Source organism: Balaenoptera physalus (assembly GCF_965194825.1).
Source record: "Balaenoptera physalus genome assembly, chromosome: 11".
In the NCBI taxonomy this organism is placed as follows: domain Eukaryota; kingdom Metazoa; phylum Chordata; class Mammalia; order Artiodactyla; family Balaenopteridae; genus Balaenoptera; species Balaenoptera physalus.
The window spans coordinates 13,481,885-13,500,537 of NC_138896.1; the positions used below are offsets into that span (position 1 = coordinate 13,481,885).

Here is an 18,653-nt window from a genome sequence, read left to right on the forward strand (position 1 = left end):
ATTGTAAACACTGGGGTAGACACTCTGGTAGATGCTGGGGAAATAGATGGAGATGTTCAGCCCCTGCCCTCAAGGATCTCACAGTCTAGTGAACAGTCATACCGATCGTTGATCGATGACAATGCAGCACGCGTGACAAGAGATGGCCCAAGCTGCCAAAGAGGCACAGAGGGGGAAAAGCCTGACTATTCAAGAAAGTTTCAGGGAAGAAGTGTCATGGCTGACTATCGCAAAAAGATTTGGAGCCTTCCAAATGGAAGGGAAGGATGAGGAAGGACATTCCTGGCAGAAGGGATAGCTGGGCAAAGGGTCAAGTATGAGAGAGCATGATGAATTCATACCCTTAGAAGATGGTATTTTTTTCTAACTTAGCACACATTTATTATCTCACAGTTAGGACTCCATGGTCAGGAGTCTGAGCATGGTGTAACTGGGTTATCTGTTTCAGTCTCTCACTGGGCTGCCTTCAAGGTGTTGGCCAGTGGTGGGGTCTGATTTTAAGGCTTGACCTGGGAAGGATCCACTTCCAAGCTCATGGGGTTTTTGGCAGGATTCAGTTCCTTGCAGGCTGTTGGTCTGGCAGCCTCAGTTCCTTGCTGACTGTTGGCCAGAGGCCAAAGGCTGTCTTGAGTTCCTGAGGCCCCGAGAGCTTCCCCAGCCCAGCAGCTTGTTTCATCAAACACAGCAATGGAGAGTCTGCCAGCAACTTGGAACTTACCATCTTATGTCGTTCAATCCAGAAGGGTCACCCATCATCTTGCTGGATGTCATTGATTAGAGGCCGGTTACTAGACCAGCTCACACTCAAGGAGAGAAGATTACACAAAAGCAAGTGTACTGGAAGGTGGGGATTTGAGGCAGGAGCAGCTTAAGAGTCTCCCTGCCACAGAGAGGCCATTCCATGTCTAGAACGAGACTGGTAAGTTTCTATCCACATGCCCTGCATTGTAAAATACCCTCCCAATTGAAAAACATGATAGAAAATTCTGGCTGGATCTATAACAACCTCCTAATTTGCTTTTTTTTCCCCCCTATCTTCTCAGTCACTGCAGGGAATTTGTGCACCTCTCTTGTACCCCTGAAACCAAGCCCCTTCCTGGGATGGCAGTGTCACTGGCTCCCAGTCTCCTATCTCCGAAATTTCTCCCTAATCTGATTACTACTATATTATTAGACTCCATTATCATATTACCCTTTTTAGCATATAGATAGAATTTTGGGTTTTCCTAAATGATTAAAATAATTTTTACCCTTTTAAACACTCTTTAAATGCTTTTTCAATGAATGTTACTCATTACCGGTGAGATTTAGTCACCTCTGGCTCTTTTCAAAGGGCATAGCATTAAGGAGATAACAGGTTTTGACAAGTTATTAAAGAAGGGTTAAGTCCACAGATTTCATCATCATTCCTGGCACAGAGTTTGAGGTAATATTTCCTTTTTATTTTGTTACATGGGCTTTAGCACATAATCCCCCACCTGCCACCATCACCCAAGGACCTTACTATGTGAGAGTTTCAGTGACAATACATGGCTTGTGAGTTGCCTGAAAGAGATCAGAGAGTATCTTAGAAACAAAGTAGAATTTGTCTCTCTCTGATCACTATAACCAGAAATGGAAAAGAACACTGAACCAAAAATAGTAGCACCATTTACTCTGACAGAATAGGAAACTAGCAGCTTCTGCTTGTGAGTTTTAGCATTTCAAGCAAGCAACACCTCTGTGACTCCTTCTACTCATCTGTCAAACAGCAAGGATGATATAAATGCAAATGTATTTCCCTAAACAGAGTCCAGAATTAGTACAATGTTGAGCCCAGTTTGCACAGCTCTGAATTTTACCAAAAGAAAGGCCCAAAATAGCTGAGTCCACCAGCCAAATGGCCGGCCAGGGTTGCCACGGGTTTTAATAAAATTCTATTTATAGCCAGCATCTGGAGCCACATTCACAACTGTCTCTTAAATAAAAGAAATACAGGACTGTTGTATGCATCATTTAGAACACAGTTTAACAGAACATTCTAACACAGAAATGAACAATCTTGAAGAACAGTCTTTAGATGTATGTGGGAAGGTAGAAAAATCACATGCTTTGGAGTCCAAAAATATGGTTCCTAATCTCCACTTGGCTTCTGTGGGACTCCCACACCCACTATAGCCTAAGTCATTAGTTCTCAAACTTTTTCACACGGGAACCCTTATCTGCAAAGGGGAGCAAGCAAGTCACTTACTCAGGAATTTGAGGGAGAGCCTGGAGCAACTTCTTGAAATCATAATATCCTGTTTAAAATACTCCGATTTACATGGACATAGAGAACCGACTGGGGGTTGCCAGGGGGGAGGGTGTTGGGGAAGGGATGGAGTAGGAGATTGGGGTTAGCAGATGTAAGCTTTTATATATAGACTGGATAAATATCAAGGCCCTACTGTATAGCACAGAGAACTATATTCAATATCCTATGATAAACCATAATGGAAAAGAATATTTTAAAAAGGATGTATATATGTATAACTGAATCACTTTGCTGTACAGCAGAAATTAGCACAATATTGTAAATCAACTATACTTCAATTAAAAAATTTTTTTTAAATACTCCGATTTACTATAAAAATCTATTTGAACTTTGTGTTCTAATCCATTTTATATGTGTTCTTGGTTTTAAATTAAAATGTTTTAAATTAATTATTGTCATGTAAATTTACCTTCTGAAAGTTGGGCCATGTTTATCATGTGGCTTTGAGTGTCCACTGTGGTACATTGCTATGTATGTCGGGGAAGGTGGGGAGGGGTACGTACTCCCTGATTTTGAACATTTCAGCCAAAGTGATTATACAAATGAGAGAATTGATATCACTATAAACTCATGATTTCCAACCTCAAGTGGACACCTGACATGGCCCAGCTCTACACTGACTAATTCATTATGTCCCCGCTCTCACAGCTCTGATTCCCCCTCCCTAACCATCCTCCTCCAATTCTCCTTTCAGGCTTTACCTTAGGTAGTAATCACTCAGAAGCGTTTGACACAGAGGATTACTCCCTCCTTCTTGAAAGATCCTCTTTTCTTGGCTTCCATGATACCACTTTCTCCTAGCTTTTCTTAAACACATCTGGCAGCTCCTTCAGAGTCACTTTTGCATGAATCCATTTCCTGCCTGTCTTCTGAATACTGGGGTCTTCCTGGGATCACTTTTCAGCCCTCTTCTCTTTCAACCCTGTTTTGCTAGGCAATCTCATCTACTCTCGGGGTTTGTGCAGATGATCCCCAAAATTGAATCTCTATGCTACCACCTTCCTTCTGAGCTCCAACCTTATATCCCCTTTGGATGGTTTCCTGACCTCCCAAATTATCGTGTCTAAAATCGAACACTTTATCTCTGTCCCTCTTCCTGCCTCCCCCAACTCAGTAAATGTCACCCATCCACACTGTCATGTGCCCAGTATTTGGGGAGGTCATCACTGATGCCTCATTCTCCCTTAACCCTAACATCGAAGACAACGGCAGATCTAGTCTCACTCAAACTACAGAGGGAATCTGTTTACTTCTCTCCATATTCACTACTAGGCATTCATTGTTTATCACCGGGGGACCATAGCAGCTTCCTAATAATTCTCCCTGCTTTAACTCTTGTTCCCTTTCAATTTTTTCTCCAAATAGAAACCAGACTGATCTTACAAAAATATAATTGCATTCACGTCAATCCTCTGTACAAAACCCTTCAACACTTATTATTGCACTTAGAATGAAATCCCAAACCCCTGACATGGCCTAGAGGGCACTTTGCACTCAATGGCACCAGTCTCTCTCTCTCTAATCCAGTATAACTTGGTGTCAGCCTGGAATGCTCTTCTCCAGGTTTTTGTTTGTTTGTTTGTTTGTTTGTCTCTCCCCTCAAGCCTCAGGTTACGTGTCTAACCCCCATTCCCATCTCATTATATGATCTCACACTAACTTGTACTTTCCTTTATATCATTGTGATTAGATGTTTGTCTGATCATTAACTCATTATCTGTATCCTCACCAGACCCTGAGTTCCTGGGGGCAGGGGTCATGCCTGTATTATTATTGTTGTTATATTATTATTATTCCCTCCAGTATACCTCAATGCCTTGACCCGATTAGGAACTCACTGAGCCCGTGTTAAATACTGTGGGCACACAAAGAATATGATTGGTGCCCCCGTTCCTCACTGAGAAGGCTGCACAGTCCTGTGGGGTTCCTAGTAGATGGGACTCAGGATCTCTGGGGTCCGAGCCTGTTTCTAGGAGAAGGTGCTGGACGATCCACTTTTCATGTCGCTGAGCTTCATTTTCCTTATCTGGAAGTTTCCCTGCTCCTGTCTATGCCCACCCCATGATTCCCATCACAATCCCTTTTAAGGCTAAGATTTCTTTCTATGGGGTAAGGTAGCAGAGGGGAATAAAAGTTTTCCCCACAGAGCCTGCCCAACTGTACTGCCCAGCTGCATAGGCTGATTATTATTGTTACTTTAAAGTAGAAATGTAATTAGTGTATTCGTTCTTAATTGCATCGTTGACCATGAGTAGCACAAAATCCATTCACCTAAGATTATCCTTGGAGATGTTTTGGACACAGTAAAGGCAAGCTTATTATTACTCCAGCATCGCTGTGGTTTTATTGCCCCCTGGTGGCGACGTTAATTACTTAGCCCTGCACGTTTGAAGATGCTGTTTAAACAGGGGTCCACGGATTCTCCCCTGGAGATCATGGTATTCGCTTCTCTCCGAGTAAAACTAGAGACAAAGGGCGTGAGGGCATTCTCTTGATGAAAACTTCTGTGTCGCCTCCACATGCATTTTTTTCCTTAAGGGCGAGTGCTCCCTCCCTTTTATGTCCCTTCCCCCAGGAGACGTTTTTGTCCCCTCTGAGACGCCGTCCAGGGAGGCAACAGATTAGCCATTTGGTCTCAAAGAACAACTGGTTGGGGACCCCCATTTTAGAGAACAATATTCAATCCGATAGGAGCTAGCTTTCACATGGGACTCAGATGTTCAGGCGGCAAATTGTTTCAAATGTATAAAATAATAGAAGAACTACCAACAATCAGACATCTGAGGTTATGTATAATAATTGCATACAATAATTGCATTCTAGGGAAATGTCACCTGTACACATGTTTTCATGTTTCCAAATGCATTTTCACTCTTCAAATCAGAAGCTTACCCAAGAGACACAAGTCAGCTACTCACAATTGTACATCCCTTTTTTAGCCTTTGAGATGAAGTAGGGAAAAGGTGGATACAGAGAATGTTTCTAACTGATAGAAAATGCTTTAACAGAGTTGAAAAAATATATATATATCTGCAGAGATGGCTGCATTTATCGTTAAAGGAAAGAATTCAATAAGAAGTGACTGTTCAAAAAGGAGAACTAGCAGTGGAAATGCAGTTTTCCCTGCTATCTGCATTCCCATTTTTTTCTCTGTAGCACTGGATTTAGAATCAGACAGTTCTGGGTCTGAATCTTGACTCCTTCCTTACCAGTTGTGCTACTTTAGGTAAGTGACTTAAGATTTCTAAGCCTCAGGATCTTCTCATCATCTACAAGATGGGTATAATAATACCCACCTCATACACTTGTTGTGAAGTTCGAATGTAATATTATATGTAAAATACTATGCAAAATGCCAGGCACATATTAGGCATTCAAGAAACAGTAGCTATTACCATAACTGTAATTATTCTTAAGGTTATTCAGAAGGGTATGAATGATCTTGAGGGGAAAAAAATAACATAAAGCCAATCAAAGCTAATCGTTTGCATTCAGGAGCAATATTTAATCTCTTTTAAGAAGAGAATTTCTTTTAGAAGAGATTATGAATCTCTTTTAGGAGATATTATGAATAACAAATAATTGACAAATAATATTCGTTTTCTACGCTCATTTCTTCCTGTCTCCCTGGGGCAGGCAGAACTCCAAGATGGCCCCTAATATCCCAGAACCCTAGTGTATACCCCCTGTATAATCCTGTCTCCTTGAATGTAGGTAGACCCTGTAATTATGATGGGGTGTCACAGTCATGGTTAGGTTAAATTATATGGCAAAGGTGAAGGCATTTCACCTAAGGTTCCACATTAGTTTATTTTGAGTTAATCAGAAGGAGATTATCCTGGGTGGGCCTAACCAAATCAGGTGAGCCTTGTTTTGTTAAGCAATTGATTTTATTTTTTTTAATTTATTTTTTATTGAAGTAAAGTTGAATTACAATGTTGTGTTAATTACTGCTGTACAGCAAAGTGACTCAGTTATACATATATATACATTCTTTTTCCATTATGGTTTATCACAGGATATTGAATATAGTTCCCTGTGCTATACAGTAGGACCTTGTTTATGCATCCTATATATACCAGTTTGCATCTGCTAATCCCAAAGTCCCAATCCATCCCTTTCCCACCCCTCTCTCCCTTGGCAACCAGGTGAGCCCTTTAAAGGAGGGTCTGCAGGTCAAAGATAAAAAGAAACAGCAGAGAATCTCTCCTTTTTGTCTTGAAGAAGCTCAGTGAGCTCCACAGATGCAAGAAAATGAATTCTCCCAATAACTACATGAGTTTGGAAAAGGATCCTGAGTCCCAGCTGAGACCCCAGCCAACACCTTTATTGCAGCTTGTGAAATCCTGAACAGAAGACCGAGCTAAGCCATGCCTGGACTCCTGATCTATGGAAACTCTGAGATAATAAATGTGTGTTGTTTTAAGCCACTAAATTTGTGAAGATTTGTTACGCAGCTATAGAAAACTAATACACTCCCCACATACTGTTACAAGTAATTACTATTACTTATTACTCCCCCCAAATCCTACCATAATATTTACTAGTGTTTTAATTTCCCAAAGAATTGGGAAAAGAGACTAGATGTCAAGACTCTTTCTTTCAGTTATTTGATTGCTTCTTTGACTCATGGGTTATTTAGAAGAAAGCTTTTTAGTTTCCAAATATTTAGGAGTTTATTCAGAGATTGTGTCATTGGTTTTTTAATAATATTTCCAGTATATTTTTCCATTTCTCCCCTCCTGGCCTTTGTGCTATTATCATTGTCATACATTGTATCACATAGGTCATAAACCCCATACTATGTTGTTATTATGTTTGTTTAAACAATCAATTATCTTTTAAAAAGATTTAAATAGTAGGAAACATTCCTTTCTATTTATGCATGTAGTTACTGTTTCCAGTGATCTTCATTCCTTTGTGTAGATCCATATTTCCATCTGCTATCATTTTTCTTCTGCTTGTAGGACTTCCTTTTCCATTTCTATATATAAGTCTGCTGGTGATAAATTCTTTCAATTTTTGTATATCTGGACAAGTTTGTTTTGCCTTTGTTTTTGAAAGATATGTTCAAGGTTATAAAATTATAACTTGCCCCCCACTTTTTCTTTCAGTATTTTAAGATGATATTTTATAGTTCCTTTGTACATGGCAAGTTTTCTTTGTCTGCTGTTAAGATATTCCCTTCATCACTAGTTTTGATTGGCTGATTATGATGTACTTTGGTGTAGTTTTCTTTATGTTCCTTGTGCAGCAGATTCCTTGAGCATCTTGGATCTATGGATTTATAGTTTTTATCAAATTTGGAATTTTTTTGTTCATTATTTTTTCAAATACTTTTCCTATCCCTCCACTCCTCTTCAATGGGAACTCCAACTACAGATATTTTAGGCTATATGAAGTTGGCCTTCAGTTCACTGATATTCTGTTCATTTTTGGTTTTAGTCTTTTTTCTCTGTGTGTTTCATTTGGGATAGCTTCTATTGCTATGTCTTCAAGTTCACTAGTCTTTTCTTCTGCAATGTCTAACTGGTTGCAATGGACTAAATGTTTGTGTCCCTTCCAAAATTCATATGTTGAAATCCTAACCCCCAATATGATTGTATTGGAGGTGGAGCCCTCACAAGTTGGATTAGTGCCCTTATAAAAGGGACCTCAGAGAGCTCTCTCATCCTCTTTCCACTATGTGAGAATACAGTGAGAAGTCTGCCACCGGAAGAGGGCTCTTCTCAGAACTCAACCATGCTGGCACCCTGGTCTCAGACTTCTAGCCTCCAGAATTGGAAGAAACAAACGTCTTAGTTATAAGACATCCAGTCTATAGTACTTTGTTATAGCATCCTGAATGAATTAAGACTGTCATTAATTCCATTCAGATTATTTTTTTTAAAATCTCAGACATCGAAGTTTTCATCTCCAAAAGTTCAGTTTGAGTCTTTTAAAAAAATCTTTCCTGGCTCTAATCTTAACATGCTTAATCTTTCCTTTAGTTCTTTGAACATATAGAACACAGTAATCATAAGTTTTAATGCCCTTGTCTGCTAATTCCAACATCTGTTTTAGTTCTGGGTCTGTTTTGGTTGACTTATTTTTCTCCTAATTGTGGATCGTATCTTCCTGTTTCTTTGTGTGCCTGGTCCATTCTTTTAATTAGAATTCTGACATTATCAATTTTATCTTGTTGGGTCCTGGATAGTTTTGAGTCTCTATAAATATTCCTAAACCCTGGGGTGCAGTTCCATTACTTGCATGCAGTTTCAGATATTGCTTTTATGATTTGTTAGGTGGGGCCATAGTGATGCTTAGTGAAGGGCTAATTTTTCCCCACTACTAAGGACAAGTATTTAGTACCTTCTGAGTACTCTAAACTACGCCTACTGAGGTTTTCTAGTCTGACTGGTGAGAGCAAGCACTGCGAGAGCTCAGAGTACCATTCCCTCTAATCCTTTTTGGTGGTTCTTTCCCCAGCCCTGAGTAGTTTTCTCACATGCCTGTGTTGATCAGTCCTCTGCTGAGTACTCAAGGGGACCCTCTGCAGTCCCCAGAGTTCTCTCTGTCTCCTCTCAGGTACTTTGCCCTGCAAACTCTTTCCACCTTTTCCCTCCCTGGACTCCCAGCATCTTCTCTTCAATTCAAGGACTCTGCTGGCTGTTTGGGGTTTTCCTTCCCTGTACCATCATCTGGAATCTTTCTCAAGGCAGTTAGGTAAAGGTAATCATAGGCTCACTCTATTTGCTTTCCATCTCTCAGGGACCACTGTCCTTCATTGCCTGGTGTCCACTGTCTTAAAAGCCATTGTTTCACTATTTTGTTTTTAATTGTTTCTATTGGGAGGGTAAGCCTGCTTCTTATTACTCAATCTTGACTGGAAGTCTATCTGAATCATGTTACATCAGGGGAAAGGGAAGAAGGTTGGAGACATCACTTAACCAAATTTGTGATGCTGTCAAGATATATAATAATCATAAAACAGATAATTTTTAAAAAATATATAACAGATTGAGGAAAGAGGACAGTGGCGATGTCTCTTTTTTCCCTCTTGTGGCAACTTTGAAGCATTCTTTGCTTTTTTTCCCTAACAGAATGGGAGATAAAAGAATTTTTATATTGTTGCTAAATTGAATTCAACCCAAGCTAAATGTATTGTATAAGAGGATAACAAGCTGAATATTCCCCTCTAGCAGTTTGAAGGGATATCACATGTGCTCTGAACAACTGAAAGTACAATTTTACTGCATTGTGTGGTGTACTTTGAAAGTAAGATTCTCCCTCCTAGGTGAGCATCACTGCTAATATCACTGCAAATATCTGTCACTGTCGCCCTTTCAGCACTTAGCTGGTAAATAGTCAGCCTAATTAATAGTCAGCTGGGATTCACTCTGGAGGGGGAATAAGAATAAACTCAGCAGGAAAGTTGTAGGCTTGCCCACTATGGACAGTTCTTCAATTACTTCTTTTAATTCTTCAGATACTGCACTGAAAGAGATTGATGGATTCATTAGTGATAAATCCTGTCAGAAGAGAAGCATGTTCCTTGCTGCAGTGCTTCTGGAGCACATCACTGTCTGGGCATAATCTTGGGGTCCCCGTTGGGGTCCCCACTGCCTGTTTGTCAAGTAAGACTACATTTGGAAAAAAATGGAGGATTTTTGTCATGAAATACAGTATGATCCTCTGCTGAGTGCCGGAGAAACTCTGCTAAGGGAAGAAGAAACAGTGGGATTCATGCAGGCGATGTGGACTTAGGATCACTGGGTGTAACCATATCGTGGGCGCATAGGTTGATAAATGAGCCCCTTTCTGACCCTCACACACCTTATACAATGAGTATAATAATACACAACCTCCCCAAGAACAAGAAGGAGATGGTACTACTTCTCTTGGGGTTCCACCCAGTCCTATGAGCAATGATGCTGACATTAGCTGCCTCACTGACCTGGACCCTATATTCTCCTAACTCCCGGGCAGCCACGCTGGCCTCCACCCTCTCCCTTGCACGGTCAAAGCATGCTGTGGTGCAGGGCATTTTGCTTGCTGTTCTCTCTGCTTAGAACACACCATCTCCCTCATCCACAAAGGTCATTTCCTCTCTCCCTCTCCTGACCCCTAATCTTAAATTATAGCTCCGCCCCCTCCCCCCCCCCCAGTTACTTTCTATCCTTTTCTGAGCTTTATTTTCCTGCACAGCACTTTTCACCACCTCCCAGGGTATACGTCTACTCTTTTGTTTATTCCATTGCCGCTCTAGACTCTAAGCTCTTTGAAGGCAGGGACTTTGTTTTGGCCTCTCCTGTACCCTCAGCACCTGGAATGGTGCCTGGTGCACAGTAGGAGCTCAATAAATATTTGTTGAGTGAATAAATAAGCAAACATGTAGAACAAATGGCAGGCTACATAAGTATGTGTGGATGACAAGAAGATTGGCTTGGTTAGGTGGAAGTAACAAATGATGCTTGGCCATAAATTAAAATTCAATACATCAGACAATCGGAGATTTCATAGGAGCCTATAGGTATGGTGTCAGCTGGGGTGCCTGAGGGGCAATCTAGGAAGGTGATGAAGGATTCATGAGAAAAATGAGGCAGGTTGGGTCTGAAACACTTCGCCAAGAATTAGTAAGAAGAGCCTCTGGAAGGACAGGGGCTGCCGTCACCCCGTAGCTGGCTGACGTACACTCCATGGAGAGTGGAACAGCACAGGCTTTTTTTGACCCACACGGTTAATACTAGCACCTGAAAGTGTGGTGGCAGGTACCTCACCACGTGCAAAAAGTGACCATCAGCTGCCACTCAAGACCATTCACAAAACTGAGCTGGAGTTTAGCATTAGCCCTCGAGCTGGCATTCTGAACACGGACTTTTTTTTTTTTTTAAGAATGAATGACATTTTTTCATTCTAGGTCCACAGTCTCTGCCTGACCCTTCTACTCTTAATAGTTGTCCCTACAAGAATTCCACCCGCCGACACCTGGCTGAAAGGTAGGGCTAAAGCAGATGTTATCACAGACCAACTCTGAGCTCAGCAGAGCACCTGACAGTAGGTGCCCGATCCATGTTTGGGGAATTAAATGGAAGGGAGCTATTTCTGCAAGCAATGACACTGGTGCCACCTGGCATGGGAATGAAGCCCATTCAGGCACAGGGAATTGAAGAACTGAGTTCCTCTTTCCCACCGGAGGCTGGTCCAGAGCATACTCAAGACTCACGCACACTTCTCTGTTTGGGAAAGTTGTCCTAACCTTTCCCCTTCATAAAAAAATCTTTCTCTCTCTCTGTTTCCTTTTTGTTTCTCTCTCTGTCTCCCTCCCCCATCCCTAACTCTCAAAAAGAGTACTTGTACCTGAATTTCAGTCTTCACAGAGAGAGAGAAATCAGTAACAGCCTCCCTGCGATGAATCTCCTGGAGAGACTCAACAGACTTTTGAGGGGAGAAGAGGTATAATTTCCCTCCAAGTAATTCGGACTATCAGGCCCTCACCACAGCTCGTTCCAAAAGAGAGCAGGGAGCAGGCAGCTTGCTGGAGCTGCTATAATTGTAGAGCCTGATCAAAGACAAGACAGAGGGAAGGAGAGCGAAGCAGGGAATCATGGGGCTTGTGTGAACCCCACCCGCTCAGAAGGGGGCTTCTCCAGAAGAAAGAAAATTGGCAGCATCCACTGTGAAAAGGGCAATGCTTGCTTTCGGTTGGTGGTAAACGACAAGTGATATTTTCACTCTTTTTAAAAAATTATTATTTTCCTAGAGCTTTGGGGCCTGATGCATGAGGGCTAGAGGGCAGTTGAACTGTCCTTGTGGGTCTAAAAATGAGATGTAAGCAAGCTTGTGGTTAAAAAAAAACCCAAAAAACTAATCTTGTTCAAAAGCTAGATTATCCAACAAAAATTGTTTTCTTCACTTGCAGTGATGTTAGTTTCATAAAGTTGTGGACTTTCAGTCAGAGTTTAGAATTTTACAACTTGACAATAAAAAAAATAGGTCAACCCTAAATGTCAAAATACAGTCTAAGTCGTCTTAGCTGCCATGGATTTTGTAATTCCTGTGGGTGAGTGAAGCATTTTCCATGCCTATATATATATTTAGTTAGTTATATATTAAATATATATATGTATATATATTAGGACGATTAAATATATAACCCAATAACCCTAGGAGGTAGGTATTATTGCTATCTCCTATTTTAAAGGTGAGTACACTGAGATTTAGGAAGGTGAAATAATTTCCCAAGGTCAAAGGTTGATCTTCTCTGAAGCCCAGATTCTTCTTCCCTCTGCTCTTGGCAATGTGGCAAGCATTCCTATGCATATGAATAACTCCAAATGCTTCTTAAAAATGCAGATTCTGGGGCACCCATCTCGGAGATTGTGATCCAATGCGTTTGTTCGTATTGCTGGGAATCTGCATTTATGACAACATGCAGAGGTTATTCTGAAACAGATGCTACAGCACCTCACTTTGAGAACAGGTGCTCCAGGGGCTATTAAATATTCAGCATCCTCCTAGTCAAGTCCTTTTATTACAAGAGTGAGGAGCTGGCCCCCAGAGGTTAAACAACTTCCTGGAGGCCAGTCCACTACCGAGCCAGCTGGCCCAGCATTCTTTCCACCACATTCCAGTGGAGAAAAAATTCAAGTCTCTTAGAAAGCTTTGTTCTCCCCCTAGTCTTTCAGTTCTGCAAGCAGCCAAACTCCCCTAGAGCATCAAACAATATGTTCAAGGCCAGAGCGGAAAAATCACACCACTCATTCTGAAAGTCTCAGTGCTGTGTGCCCACGTACTGCCAAAATTGGAAGCAGTGAAAATCATTTAAATATTACTTTTCTTTAATTGTGAGAATATCAGTGTGTGAAAATTGCCATGTGTAACCTTAAGAGTTGTTACAGCTTTCTAAAAAGCGAGTTTGCCTTTCCAACTGCCATTCAGCAAGGACTGGTTCCCCTCTTACACATCCCCATTAAGCCCTCAGCACCGTCTTAGACCCACATAAGACCTAAAGATGGTTCAGAACTGGTTCTTAAGGGTAGATGTAAATGGGAGGCTTATAATTCTATGAGATCATCATGGCTACGTTTCCTGTGAAGCTGCCATTCGCTGAGGTATTCCTCTGAGATTGGCATTTTCTCTCTGTATTTACCCAGTTTGTGTTGAATGAGCCAACATCGAGATTGGTGGCTTAATGCCAAGGTTTGGTAAACAATTGTTCCCCTGTTTGTGGGCTTATTCATTTATTTCTGAGTGTTCTCTGCCAGAATCTGTCCTATCAAGTCCCTTAGAGGGAGGCCTAAAATATGCTTGCACTCCGCATCTTAGGCAACTCCATTAATTCATCGCTGGTGTCATTGCAAGCTTTCGCACAGGGATTGCAAAAATCTCGATTATGCAAATGTGTTGTTGTGTATTTCTTAACAATATGCTGGTACAACTTGCCTTGACTCATAGTAGTTTTATCACACAACCGTTCACAGACAGATCCGTGAGGTTTCTAAATGTGCTTGGTTCTGTTACTGAGGCAACCTGCCCCAGTGGATTCCTCAGATATAAACTTCACATCTGAGCGACACAATGTGTGCGTGAAGGGGAGGACTGTTTTCCAGAAATACAATGTTTGGGTTGAAGCGTCTGACAAAGGGACGTGAAGAACCAGAACAATATGGGGTTTTTAAATTAGGTCTTTAAATTCAAGATGACACTCGAAATACCACCCTCTTTCTTACAATCTGGTGCTCTTTTTTCTTTTTCCAGAATCTACAAGCGTCCCTGCGCTAAGTCTCAGGATACGAAACAGCTGAGCAGCACAGGGAACTTTTGTTCCCTACTCCAGAGCCAGCCTGTTGAACAGGGCGCCCCATGGAAGCAGGGGAGGGTTTTAGCAGTTGAATGAAGCCACTTAACAAAATGTTTCATGGGCCTGGGAGTCGTTAGTTAATGAGATAAATTCCCCTCATATGGCAGCTATTTCCTGGGAGTTTTTGGCCCTTCTGGAAGCAGTACAAACTCTTTCAGGACGTTAGGGCTCCGCAGAATTATCATGCCCTTGTGGGAATACTTTATCATTTTAAATCAGAGATCAGCAAACATTTTCCGTAAAAGGCCAGATAATAAATATCTTCAGCTATGTAAGCCATATGGTCTCTGTCACAACTATTCAACCCTGCCACTGTAGCAAAAAAGCAGTCAGAGATAATATGTAAACGAATGGGAGTGTCTCTGTTCCAATAAAACTTTATTTACAGACAATGGAACTAGGATGCCATGTAATTTTCAGGAATTACTAATTAATGTTCTTTTTTTCCTATATTTTTTCAACCATTTAAAATCTATTCTTAGCTCATGGGTCAGATAAAGACAGGCAGTGGGCCATAGTTTTCCCATCCTTGCTTTAAGCCAATTGACTGATAAAATAGAAATACCAACATAGTCATCAGCTTGCCTCATTTACCTAATCCTTAGCAAGCCCTCAAAAATGTCAGCTATTACTGAAATAATTAGTCAGTTGGGACACGTTTGGGAATGAAGGTCAGCACGTAATTTTTCTATGCATAGGAAGAATGCTGGTAAACTCAGTGGATTTGGTGGTGGGATCAGAATTGATTTCTCTGACGTCCCACTTCCTAGAAAAGCTTAGGGTCAGAACTAAAATTGTAGAGCTTTCAATGTGAACTCTGAAGCCCCTTGGCTGCGTGGTACCAACCACTGCCCCCGCCAACCCCCGCCGCCTTGATCTACTAACCTTCCCAGTGCTGCGGGGAAACATGTCTGCTCTCTGGTTTGCCCGTCATCCCTGGAAGGGTAACTTTCAGAACAGATAGAACAGGAAAAGCTACCTCCAGAGCTTGGGTGATGGCAAGTAAGGATTTTCTTTTCTTCTTCACTCTGAGCCACTAACTTACAAAGATCCTTTCTCTACCAGGGAAGAGGATGAGAAGCTGGTGTGGCACTCAGGCTCCTAGTTGTAATTTTATGTGATAAAGGTGCTTCCTAGACGGAGGATACCTTGATAAAATGAGGCCAGGGTTTCTTTTCCTCTATGCTTGATTGTCTAATAAACTTCATTTGATTCTTCCCTGTCATTTTCCTCCTCGAGTCTTTCTCCTTCCTCCCATTTTTCCTTTCTCCTTTCTGCCTTTTGAAGTCATGATTTGATATTCTGACGAGTTCTACACCCTTCCCACTCCAAGTGTGACCCTCTGCAAAAAGCGACAGAACCATTGGGAGCTTTTCAGAAATGTGGGATTTGGGGCCACACCCCAAACCTACTGAATCATAATCTGCATTTTAACAAGATCTCCAGGGTGTGCACTGTAAAGTTTGAGAGGCCCAAGTCCTTACCATACCTTCATCGCTCCAGAGAAAAATAAGCTCAAGACAAACCTCAGGCTTAAATAGATTCCGGAGGGAAGTAAAAACTTGACCTTCCGGAGATTATTCATATCTGAGGAGAAAAATGGAGAGTAGTAGTCAAACTTTAAAGTGAGCAAGTGACAGCCCTGCTTGGGTGAGCCTCGAAGGATTTTTCCCTCTAGCAGTCATCAGGTGGAAACAGGTTATCCAAGACCAGAACAGGATAGTTAAGGACACAGAGCCTGGAGCCTTAGAATAGCGCCCCAGCTCCAGCGAAGGGAGATGTGTAAATGATACCAGCACACATTCTGTGGCTCAGGCTGGGGGTAACAGAGGCCACTTCACTGCAGAGAGAGGTCAGAGGACAGTGAAGAGGGCAGAGGCATTCCTTGGCATTCTGGAATAAACAGTCAGTGGTGTGCTCTCTGGGGGAGGGGGGGGGAGGAGGGCTGAGGAGAAAGCCTTTGATTTGTAGCATTTACCAGTTTTCATGGTGTACATAGTCCTACCTTGGCTGATTTTAAACTATCAACGTGATATCACTGAAGGTGGAGTTGGGAAGAGACACACAGTAGCACACCATACAGATACAAGAGATGTCAAAAAACTCAGAAACGTAGTAAGTTGTAATAATTAGAAACTGATTAAAATAATTTCCTCTTCTTCAATTAGAAACTGAGGAGTTGTACTTATTACCTTTGTTTTTAATATAACTAATTTAATTGTGAGTTTATATAATCTAATTTTTCGTAATGGCTGTGTTGAACAACGAGGTCCAAATATTCCCGAGAATTGGCTCTCATGAGACGGTACAAGCAGGCTCCAGCGCATACCTTTAAAAAGGGCATTTTTCTACCTAGAGGGGTGGGATAGGGAGGGTGGGAGGGAGACGCAAGAGGGAGGAGATATGGGGATATATGTATAGCTGATTCACTTTTTTATAAAGCAGAAACTAACACACCATTGTAAAGCAATTATACTCCAATAAAGATGTTAAAAAAAAAAAAGGGGCATTTTTCACAACTTTGGACTGTAAATGATAGGATGCCTCAAAAGATAGCTGCACAATACATTTGGGTATCATTCATTCACACTGATGTCCTAGCAAACCTCTGTTCACAGATTGCCTTCAAAGGAAAAAAAAAAATGATCTGCAGTATTTCACTCTTACAGTTCATCCTACAAACTTCCGTCAAACTTTCTCAAGAACGTTTTATAGGTGTCCTCTGAATTGAGTTCTAGTTGAGAATTTTTCAGTTTCCAATTGGAACATTTCATGTGACTTACTACACCCATGAGTTAACACTTTCAGAGATGTTCCCAAAACACCATTTTAGCCTGGTTTCAACTCTTCATTCACAAATTTTTAATGCCTGTCGCTCAACAATCATAACGCCTTGGCTTGAGTTTCATCTCATCTTTCCTTTTCTTCAATTTTAGCCAAAGGAAAATTGACAGGCAGCATCCTCACAGCAGAAAGGAGAGAGAGTGAAATGAGCTTAAATGGTATAAAGCAAATAATCAGCTTCCTATAACAGAGGGGACCATTAATTTCCTTAGCAGGATCCAGAACTTTTACGACATTTCCAAGAATCCTTTCTCGTATTTTCCTGGTGTTACGGATACACGGGACAGAGTGAGGCCACCTGATTCCTCATTCCAGCTCCCTCATTAACTGCCCCCCACCTCCCCGTCTATGTCACTCAACCTCACTGAGCCTAAGTTTGCAGCCTGTAAAATAAGGGGCTGGTAGATAATGTCTAGATCCCTTTCAGCTCTTTTTTTAAAAAAAAATTATTCTGGAAAATAAAAATTAATTGGAAATAGGATAAAAAGAAAAAAAAAATCCAGGAAGGAACTTGTTGCTCATTTGGGCAGTCCGCCTGGTCTGCCTTTCTTTGATGGATGCCACCGTTTTAATTCTCTGATTGAAATATTTACACCCATCTACCCGCTTTCCTTACAAGGTAACAGCTCATAAAATGCTCCTTCCATAAAATTGATTTGCATGACCCATTTCGCGGCTGCTGAGCCGTCTATGATCCTAAAGTCTGGTTTTCTTCACTGAGTGGGCTTCTGTTTGCGTGACCGTCCCCTCCAGGGTCTCCCTGCGCCACTGCCGTCTGCTGCCAGCCGGGCCGCCTCCACCGTCCACCTGTCCTCAAGCGCTGCTTCCGCCGGTGGGACTCCTACGGTCGCCTTCCTCGCAACCTCCTTCTACACAGTCCCCACGGGGTCTGTAGCCCCAAAGCCAACAGCTTGGGCGCCCGGCTCAGGCAGCAGGGGTGGGGACGTGCCCCACGATGCCTTGGAAAGGAAAAAAAGAGGTCCCCGCAGGATGCTGGCGCCTAGGGTACTTTTAAAACCAACGGGGCCAGGCAGCGGTCTCTCCCCTCACTAGGCTCGGGAGAGGGCATCCCAGGTGTCCCTTAAACGCTTCCGACCTTCCAGGTCCGGGTTACAAAAGTCCCATTGCCGCCCAGGTCCTAGGTCCGCGTGATGAGGTTTATCGTGGCAACGGTTCCGGGCCACGGCCCTGGTGTCGAGCGCCTCCTGCCGAGCCTTTACGTGCGCGAGGCGGGAGAGGCTGGAGTCGCGGAGGGCGGCGGGGGGAGGAGCAGCGCGCGGGGCCGAAACGCACGGGCGCAGAGGCGCGGCGAGAAGCGCTCGAGGGGGCGCACGGGGCGGCCCGGCCTGAGGAGCGGCGCGCAGCGCGCGCCATGGGCTGCGGACCTTCCCAGGCCGCTGAGCAACAGAGACGTGTGCCCGCGCCTCAGAAGGGCTGGGAAGAGGGATTCAAGGTAAAAATAAAGAGACAAACGGGAAGAAAGTCTTTTACCCGGCAGGCCTGGCGATTCCCACGCTTGGAGGCGGCTGGAGCGGCGTTTGCGGCGGCTCACAGCGCGCCTGCTTGGCCGACGGGCAATGGGTGGGCCGGGAGGGAGCGGCTTTCTTCTGGGGCCGCTTAACTGCTGTCTTAACCAGGTCTCGTGCTGCTACAGGACTAGCTTTTGTGTTTCAA

At 42.6% G+C, this 18,653-nt stretch overlaps 1 protein-coding gene across 1 annotated transcript in view; it reads left to right on the forward strand.

Annotated features, from left to right (window-relative positions):
- The first annotated feature begins 10,481 nt into the window (after nucleotides 1-10,481).
- STMND1 (stathmin domain containing 1) overlaps nucleotides 10,482-18,653 on the forward strand; it is a 41,299-nt gene continuing 33,127 nt past the window's right edge. The window contains exon 1 of the mRNA XM_082415295.1: nucleotides 10,482-18,432. Coding sequence (XP_082271421.1) covers nucleotides 18,352-18,432 — 81 coding nt within the window. The 5' untranslated portion in view covers nucleotides 10,482-18,351. The remainder of the gene's footprint in view (nucleotides 18,433-18,653) is intronic.